This window comes from Filicampus tigris, chromosome 12 (assembly GCF_054856515.1).
Source record: "Filicampus tigris isolate MCC_2025a chromosome 12, RoL_Ftig_1.0, whole genome shotgun sequence".
Classification (NCBI taxonomy): domain Eukaryota; kingdom Metazoa; phylum Chordata; class Actinopteri; order Syngnathiformes; family Syngnathidae; genus Filicampus; species Filicampus tigris.
Window position 1 is genome coordinate 15,573,015 of NC_141228.1, and position 10,306 is coordinate 15,583,320.

Consider the following 10,306-nt stretch of genomic DNA (forward strand, 5'->3'; position numbering starts at 1 on the left):
GCCAGATTCAAAACTGTTGCAATTTTTTAATGGGGACCAGCACACAAAGGAGAAGCAAAACCTTTGGTGAGGCAACAAGCACTTTTTGAGGGCTAAGCAACTTCTATTTTTATTCTAATTTCTTGTCCAATGACAGTGGACTACAGTGTACAACTGAAAAAATACACCTTCTCCGTAGTTTTTTTTTTTGGCAGATTTGATTGAGAATTTCTGAACGCCAGAAGTACATTCGTCACCAATCATTCCTGGAGCCGACAACATCGAACAATTCTTTTAAGGTAATGCATGGGGGATATCTCGCTTTGCCGAATCTGTTGCGTCATTTTCATCACTCCTCTCTAATTAAGTATTCTTTTTTTTTTTTTTACATTGTGCCATTATCTGTGGAGGTTGAAAAAAGTACCAAGTCTATTTTGACAAGTGAGTAGAAAGCAAAGATATGAGTATGTGTTTTCAAATGTAAGGAGTAAAAGTACAAAGCCATCATGGAAATAAATATTCAAGTATTTGTACTTAGTTACTTGACACCACTGAGCGCTGTCACACTCGGATTCTTCTCGCATTCGGATTCTTTCTTGATGAAACACAGCAACTTCGGAGCCAAGAAAAGCAAGTGGCACAGGCCAGATGGAAATCCAAAAGCCAGCCGAGCGGCTGCCGTCTGAAAAATGCATGAGTCATGCGGCCACCATAGACATGCAGTCAGTGGGAGGGCAGGGGGTGGCGGCAATAACCAAGTATCGATACAAATACTTTTTGACTGACTTGATTGTTTCATTTTCTTATCTCGAAAACTTCGGGATTTTAACCGTAACTGTTGAAGCCGGGTAACGGCCGCTGGTCGTGTAGTGGTTCACATAGTCAGTGATCAGTCAAGTCTATTCTATTTATAAAACACCAGTTTACATCAGTATAAGAAAATCAAATGAACCCAACATGAGCAGAGAGAATAATGGGCACGACAACAGCCGAGTCAAAAACAGAAATAGTCCCATGATAGCAACAACAACAATACTGTGGTCACCGCATTTAAGTAGATTTTTCAAGTACCTGTACTTTACTTGAATATTTATTTTTCTGACTACTTTTACTTCAGATATCTGTACTTTGTACTCCTTACTTTTGTCAAAATTGGCTTGTTAGTGTTTTCAACCTCCGCGGACAAAAACATGGCGTAATATCCGTACTTCCACTTAAGTACAACATGTGAGTACTTTTGCCACCTCTGCAAGCGGTGCACTGAGACATGCGCAGTGTCCAAATGTAAAAATGTCTTCATCTGAGTTAAACACGTCTGTGCAATTCACAGGCTCTGGCAGCCTGATCCCCTCATCAGTGAAAAGTGTAGTGCACCATGCTTGTGTAAGCAATTCTTTTAGGCATGATGTGAACTAAAAATAAATCTTTTATGACACACATTATGGCCAACTGTGCAGCTTCTCCTTGATTAGACTTGAGGCCTCCGGCACTTTTTCTCCGGGTATTCCAGAGATATTTTGACACTTATTGAAACCGTATTGGTTTTGTCCCCGACTTGTTGACTGGCCGAGAATGGGATAGCTTTTGGTTAACCGTACTGCACTGGTCAGTTAAGACCGATAACAAAATGTTTGTTTGTTAATTTTCTTTTAAAAAGAAAGAATGAATCCAGTGGAACCTGTTGAGAAAGAGCTAGAGCAATGATAACAAAAAATGTTACAGTGTATTGATCCCTCTATCTGTTTACAGCAAATGATCATGTTTTTTTTTTCCAAACTAACAAAGCTAATTTAACAATACAGATCAATAATCCTGCCCGAAGAGCTACATTAGAAAATATGCCTATAGCCATCCCATTCTGTAGGCGTAAAAAGAAGGATTAAAACAGATGGCATTTAGATCATTTTCAACAAAAAATAGTTGTTTCTTACAAATACTTTCGTTCTTTTTCTTTCAAACTTACATCTCAAACTAAATAAGTGAGCTATGTATTGGTCAACAGTGGAATTACACCCAACATAAACGAAGTAGCCGGACCACGAAACTGGAACCCGTGATGGAGGGGTGTTTACTAGATCGCAAGACTTCTAAAGGGACAGATGGGAAACCAAAGATTAATTCATCATTGAGTTTGTGAAAGGCATTTGCTAACAAAATATTTGCTTTGGTTATGGTTGAGTAATTTAACAAAACATATTGGTTAGCTATAGCATGCTATCCATTTTGCCATTGATGCTCTGATGATCCAATGATCATGTTAACACTGTTAACTTTTTTTTTTCATCAACTTACTATTATCGGATAAAACAGGGGTAACCATTTCTCAAAATCACAAGGCTTGATGCAAATCCACGTAGTGGTCAGATTTCAGACTCACTGTTCTTGATTTATTTACATAAAATTTATAACCAAGGTATGGCAAAAGTACTATGTTCTTGAGAACTGCATCTCCAGCAGGTTCGGCTGAAAATGTCCACCCCCTCCTCAATTTTTATATCCGTTATGTGAGACATCCACGATTTATCTCCTTTCAAAGTCACGCAACACCTTTTATTTGGATTGCAATTTCACACGTTTAAAGTACAGCACAAAAGAAGAAGGCTAAAATCATCATTCGAGTTATTTACCCTGTTTTCTTAATCAGACTGCCTTGGTCATATGACACCGAAGTTTTTATTTCTAGCGGTGCAATCTGAGGTATTTGCCACCCAGAAGTATGTGACATCATGCTGAAAAGGTCTTTGGGTAGTACGTTGCAAAATGGATGGGAATGTGCTCGGCCATACCCACGGTGAAACCCTTTTTTGAAAATTAAACCTCAAAAGCCTTGCCTCGTCTGTATACATCGTAGATTGGGGTGATTCAAGCGCTTGGATCAGCGGTGTTTCCTCTCTTGCCATCTGCTCTGACTCAGGGAACGTTCTCCTTCCATTACCCGGCATTCCCTCCTTGTCTGCTTCACCAGACGTGAGCTTTTTACGGGAATACCGCTGAGGAATCATCACCGGGCCTCGGCCTTTATGAATCAGTGGAACATACTGCAAACATTTGCACTCTTAACACGCTCCCCAGGCAGTGGCAGTGGCACTCTCATGTTTGAAGCGTAAATCATTGCTGAGCTCATTATTGACTTGACTATTAAGACAGTGGTTGGCAATTGAGGAAGCAGGGCCTTCCCTGCTAGCACACACTACATACTGTACTATTAGAAGCACTAATTACTTTATTTACAACCGAAATTCTAATACAGTAGTGCTTTGAGATACGAGTGAGCTGACCTTCGTCGTTCAGCCGATTTTTGGTTTTGACTTGTGAGCAATCAGCAATTTGACAGACATTGTCATGTTTTTGGGAAAAGATGCTTTAAGCCGTTTTTGCCACTCCTATTAGAGTTTTACTGTCAAACTAAACACAAAATTAAGAGCATTACACATTGTGTATTTAAAACAACTACATAGCTTTGCCTTGAAAAAGCCAGTTTAGCTTAATGCTAACAAACAATGCAAAACGGCACCGACGGGCTAACGCATCGCATTTCACTGTTGCGTTCAAGCAATGAATATTTGAATGCATGTAGACAAACACTTTACAATACTCACAGACATATTGTGCATTCGAATTTAAATATAAACATATTGTGTATATCAACATGGGACTGTGAACATACATGCTGCCGTATGGCCTGTACTCACTACATTAAAGACTTACAAGTATAAATGTAGTATGTAATAGTGTATGGGAAACAGGAAGCGTCAACTGAAAAGCCAACAATGATCCAATCCAAAAAGATCCATTAGTCATCCTCTCATAAGTTGAGTCAATAGACAGACGGAGCGGAATGTATCCGATAGAAAAAGGTGAGCCAATCACTGCTCTACCTCAAAACATTTTCCACAAAAACTCTAGCGAGGTATCAAATGATGCGAGAACGCACGCTTCACTCAAAACCAGATATTCTTTTCCAGGGGCGCGGGGGGGGGGGGGACAGTTATGTTTTTTTCTACAAGTAAGCGCTAATATTTATAGCTCCGTGTTGGGCAAAGCAATGTTGGCCAGTTCCACAGAAAAACACTAATGGATGTACATATGGGGAAATACCACGTGTCAACAGATGAATAGAAAGAGGAACTAAATAGCCAAGCATTAACAATCGCTCACATTTTTTCACCATTCATGTTCAGTTGTAAATCTCACAATAAGGGAGGTGGGAGTGCTGACGCATATTCCCAACTGGAAACTAATCGGCAAGTGTGGGATGGGGCTACTGGCGTATATTCCCTACTGGTGTCAGTATCTGAGTGAAGTCAGTAAGTCCTTACTGTACCAATTGCACAGCCCGCATCTGGTATATGGCCCACGAGCCGTATGGTTCACCACCACTGTTTTAGAGTTTAGTGGTCTTCTGGTGAACATGAATGGCGGGTAAAGCCGATCCTAGCGCTCATCAGTCTTTGGTGCCATGCCTCATTTCACATTGATCATATTACATCATTCCCTTCGGGGGATATAGAGCTGGAATTTAAACTGCAGCCCCACAGCCATTAGTTCTCGACTCATACAGACAGGAAACGCTGAACAAACTTAGGTTGTCATCTTTATCCCGATGGAAGTGAGACAGTGAGATTCAAAGGCTTTACTGTCATATGTACACATGAATCAAAGCAATGGAATTCTTACTTTGTGCTTGCTTTATCCCGAGGCCATCATTTATTACGTCCGGGAGAAGTAATGAAGTACAAATATTTTGTTACTGTGCTGAAGTCGAGTTTCGTCGGTATCTGCAGTGGTACAATGACAGTGCTCGGAAGATTACTCTGGAAATGTGATTGGTTACAGTTAACCTTTTGAAAATTTTGTAACTATTTCAATTACTTTCTCAAAGTAATCTAAATAATTACACTTGATTACATTTTGATTACTTTTTTATTCAATTTGAATTAATGCTTTAAACTGTTTACCATTTTCACATTTTGGGATCTGAAGTGTCAAACTCTTTAAGCAATAATTAAGACACACACACAAAGACAATATAATAAAAGACTACAAAAGATTGAACTTCAGCACGTACATTTTTCATTCATTAACGGATAAACTAATATGTGACACCACAAGATGGCGCTTAGAGGAAAAAGAATGTCATGTTTGAGAGGTACTGTACAGTTTTGTCATCCTTATTTCACCTGCTAGGCATGAAATGACACATGGAAGGTTGGTCCTTATTCCCCATTTACACATAAGCGAGCACTTGCAGTCACCGCTAGCCTATACTGTAGCTAGTAGTCTACATACCTCATGTTCGACAGTACCTTCACTGCCGGCAAACACTCATTACAATGCACTAATATGTTGATGCCCTTATCTTTTGTCAGTCTGTATCAAAAAATAAAGGCTATCCTGTACGCGGCAAAACAACAATAGAGCAACGGGACTGAGTTTACGAATTCTAACCCGTTATGTTTTGATGACGGGAACAGGTGTCGTCGGGTCATGTTTGTCAGCACTCGGTGGGAGGCTGACGAACACATTTTAAACGTCCAAAAATATTCAACCGTGTTTGCCTTACAGAGCCACAAAAACAAACAAACAGACAAGCACGTGTCTTGCTCATTGTTAATCCGCACGGCATAATTGAGCTCCGGTTCAAAAGCAGCGGCGGCAGGACAATGGGACGATTCATTCAAGGAGCTGGATGCTCAGAACGGAGCGCCCGGGGCACGCCGTAGCTCTTGTAATAAACGCAGAGACACGTCGGGAGGACATATGGTTTGTGTTTGGCAAGAAGAAACAACAATCAAATACGTTGATCCTCCCCTTCTTGCTGCAAGGATGACTGCTAATATAAAAGTCTGTTCTGTCTAATCATGATTTAGGACAGGGTAATTACCTCCGCTCTCTCAGGATGAAGCAGCATGCACAGAATGTGCGTTTCCACAAAGCTAGCCTGACAAAAAAAAAAAAAAAACTACTACTACCCACTTTATCTGCAAAATGTACTCATTTGAACTGTAACCGCTGAAACTGTTTGAGAAAACGAGAAAAGGTTAAAGTTACCTTTTCAACGCAAAAATGCGAGCAATAAAGCGGTTGAAATGGTAAACTATATTCTAAACTTCTTATCAATCATAGTAAAAAAAATGTTGTGATGATTCACTTGTCAGATAATAATCCCCAAGAAAGATTTTAAGGACCTTATCCAGCTCAGGAAATGTTCTCAAATATACACTTTTTCAGTTGATGATGAATATTAATATAAAAGATCTTTGGTGATAAATATTATTCATTGGACAGGGAAACCTATAAAAACAGTTATGTAATTTACTGTAAATGTACATCTAAAAGTAGAATGCAAATTTCTTTCTGCTTTGCCTTAACCGCTGGAATCTGTATTTTGGCCTGTTTTACCTCCGCTTCTCCCCCCCCCCTAATCTTTTTTCCCCAAATTCTGTAATCAATACCACAGTGTGTGTGTGGGTGTGTGTCTGTGTGTGTAATGTGTGTATATCAACGATTTCAAAATATTAATTCATTCATTTTCCAAACTGCGTACCCACAAAGATGTTTTAAATTCACTAAATAAATAACTGAATCTTCAACAACTTTCCCAAACAAGTCATCCAAGTGGTTCAGTGCTTTACAACCACTTTATTTGTGGATCACTAAAACGGTATGAAAATAAACAAATAACAACAACATTGAAGCGCACAACATCCACGATGACTAACGGTTAGTCAGTTAACAGCCAGCCGCTAACTTGAGCCAACAGCTCTCATTCGCCAACGCACACGCCCCTCACCAGCCTTTTAAAGCTACACACAATCAAAGTCACAGATACAACAAGGTTGAATGTGGAAATGTTAACCGCTAAGTGGACAAAAATAGCACCTACACGTCACATGCTACTTTTTATTGTAATCTGTGTTCTTTTTGTTGTAACCAATCCATCAATGTAGATGCGCGAAACAATTACCAGTATGGTGTTTTATTTACTTATTTTATACAGTATGTGATGTATGGTTGATGGAAAACAAGGAGGTGAAAGATGAGAACCAATTCCTTCTTTTCTTCTCCTCCGGCCTTTCCACTCAGTAGAGCACTATACACACTTGCCATGCAATTGTGGATTGTAGTATATGATGCGGGCCACCAAAAAATGGACGGCAGGCCATAGTTGGGACACGCTTACTTTAAGATATCAGGCAAATCAGAATTTCAACTTCAACTAATGAACGCATGGTTACAGGTAGTAAATTGTTCAGTGGCGGTTTCTGGTATGTGCAACATATACTGCCCGACAGGGAAATGGCGTGTCAGTTATTGAGGTGTGTATGGGTAATTTGCGCCCCCGTATGGAGACACTATAAGGGGTCTTCAAGGTTAAAGGTCAAGGAAATATGACATATTTGTGTAATGTAATATTTGTGTTTTTTAATTATGTTTCTTCAAGTCTAAATATTCTTTGCTGGTAGACTTCAGTGTATTTTTCATCAGCGTGTGTGTGTGTGGGGGGGTGCGTGTGTGTGTGTGTGTGTCTGGGAGTTTCGCACTAAGGGGCAGTTCACACAAGGTTATTTTGAAATAAAAAAAATACATACAAACACTATTTTGGAGAGGACTGATTTGATTGAGGTTAGCGTCTCTGTGTGTTGTGCGTGCTAAGGCATGGGACACTTTATTAGGTACAACCAGACGATCGAAAAGACAAGGCTCCATCACATAATTTGCCTTTACAACGATAACCATGCTTCATTTCCAGAGGTTATGTTTATGATTGTGTTGTACACCTGCACTGCATCCTACCAAGAGCTTTTTATTAGCAATGTCAGATTTTTGTCTCAAAGGTCAGATTTAAAATCTTAATGTATTATTTTCTACTTCACTTATAGAAAACGCAAATGCTATTTTTTTTTTTTTTTTGCCTTTTAGATAGCAGACTCAAAGTATGTTAGCGCAAATCGTCGATCCAATTTACAATATTTTACAGTATTATGTAAAGTATGCATTCACATTAAATTACAGGCTACTGAGTTGCACCACTTCCACAGTAAAAGTGTAAAAATACAGGTCATTTCTACAGCCAAACAGTTATTTCATTGCATGACATGCTCTATGTGAGTTTACAGCACAATATATTAGTGGTAATTTTACAATTTATCACAATTTACTGGGAAATATTTACAGTAACATTAATGTGAGTTGTGCAACTATAGGTAGTAATTTACAGTGAATTTAGAGCCAACATTTTAAGAGTGGTAAGTTGACTTGTTTGGGGTATTTTGACCATTGCTCATCTTCTGTAAATATATGCTCTAAATGACAGTTGTTCTATTTGGTATTTAGGAGTTTAGGAGTTTATATAATACACAAAAAATGATTATGTCAATCAAACATACAGTGTAACTATAAATTGCAAAATCGTATAAACTATTTCCAGAGCTGTATAGTTAAAAATATATATATACATTTGCACCTACCTTGGGTCAAAATTTTCATGACAATAAATGCACATTTGTCTCCCTAATTACTTTGTAGTCGTACGCAAAACAATGTGAAAATGATTACCTCTGGGTATTTTTTTCCTTTTTTTTTTGGCTGGAATTAAAGTCATAAGTCAAGGGGTTGTAAAAGCAGCTAAATATAGTGATGAAATCTCTACGATGCAACACGTACTGTGCTTTTGTAAACTAGTTCCTTTCTGTTCACAGCCATGTTGTTAGTGGATCAATTGACTTTGAGTGTCAGAAGGCACAATTTTTAATCACCTCGACAGATAAACTCAAATCAGTCATTAAAATCATATTTTAGCGTATTAAGTGACCGAACATGCATGTTTTTGCGGAGTTTGTACCTTTTTCTTTTTTTACTTCTACGCGAATACAGCAGTTCAGTTCTACTTTTACTTTTACCAGAGTCTTTTTTTTCTATTCAAGTATCCGTGCTTGCACTTAAGAACAGATTACTTTCCGTCTCGGTTTCCTACCTTGCATCGGAGAGAACGTGAAGCAGGAGCGAGGAGCTTTAGCTGCAGCATGCGCTTTTACGCCCGGCGTGGCGGCGGAGTCGCCCGGTCGTTTGGCGATGGATTCCTCCTGCTGCTGGTGGATGTGGTGGTGGTGGTGGTGGTGGTAAACGTGACCTCCTCCGAAGCCAGTGACTCCGGCACGCCGCGCCCACGTGTCCGCTCGGCCGACGCAATGCACGGTCGCGAAGTCGCCGAACGTCGGTTGACAGTGGCTCACCATCCCGGATTGCGCTGGTGCGGAGTTCTGCATCGGAAAGGCGTCCAAATATGCGCTACCTGAGAGGTGAAAAAGCGGTTACTTTGGGGATAGGTTTTTGGGCGAGGTGAGATGCATTGATCGGCGCCTCATCGTCAGCGTCTAAGGAGGTGGGGGGGCTTTTTACGCCTGTGCGCGCATTGGCCGGTAAATTGCAGGGATGTGAGGCTGATCGATAGCATCCTCTGTGCTGCGTGAGGATCAGCATCACTTCTCTCTCTCTCTCTTTCGCTCGCTCTCTCTCTTTCCCTCTCTTTTTCCACCTCAGTTCTGATTGACATCAGATATGTGGACCAGGCTGTGGCATTCGGACGCACCAATGACGGCTGAGATTTATGCGCGCGTGCTTTTAAAACATAATAATTACTGTAAATTTGAATTAATCAATTTTGGGGGTAAAATGTCAAATTCATGAACAAATAGCCTATTATGATTCTTAATTATATAAATATAAATGTAATATGTACGTACATTTTGAAACTTTAAATCGGAGCATTATCTTTATAAAGACGCATTTTTATGTATTGTAATGGGTAGGTTTACCTATAAACTATGTGTGTTTCTGTCTCAATATTTTTGTTTAATTTGGCATTTTGGGATATGATATCTCAAAAACAATATAAGGCATATGTGGTGAATGGAGTTCACTGAATACAGACATTTTTGATAAATAAACGCTTTTTGTTTTCTATAAATTATTCAAAATTATTTCTACGTGTGGTGATGATTATCATTATTAACACTGGTGAGTGAATAGTAAGAGCAGTCTTCAATGACTGAAAGTGGCGTAATCGTCCATTTTGGATTTGGTATTCATGCATTTTAATGCAGCGCCATCTAGCGGTCATTGCGTCAAGGACACAAGCCACAGACTGGAGTTGATGTTGCGTTTAGGTACTGTGTGAAATCTGACAAACAAAAACAAATTCATGCTACTGATTGTTTATTTCATGTATTAACATATTTAATCATTTTGTTTGTATTCGTTTTTTTTATTTGTGTTTTTTTTTCTTTTTATTATTAGTTTTTATTTTATTTTGTCTGTCAGTCTG

At 39.2% G+C, this 10,306-nt stretch overlaps 1 protein-coding gene across 2 annotated transcripts in view; it reads right to left on the minus strand.

The window, feature by feature from the left end:
- glis1b (GLIS family zinc finger 1b) overlaps positions 1-9,637 on the minus strand; it is a 93,524-nt gene extending 83,887 nt beyond the window's left edge. Inside the window, exon 1 of one of the 2 annotated variants that reach the window (XM_086046635.1) lies at positions 8,957-9,637. In XM_086046635.1, the coding sequence (XP_085902761.1) occupies positions 8,957-9,248 (292 nt within the window). In that variant the 5' untranslated portion in view covers positions 9,249-9,637. The remainder of the gene's footprint in view (positions 1-8,956) is intronic. The other variant, XM_086046634.1, reaches the window with a different exon arrangement.
- Positions 9,638-10,306: the final 669 nt, after the last annotated feature.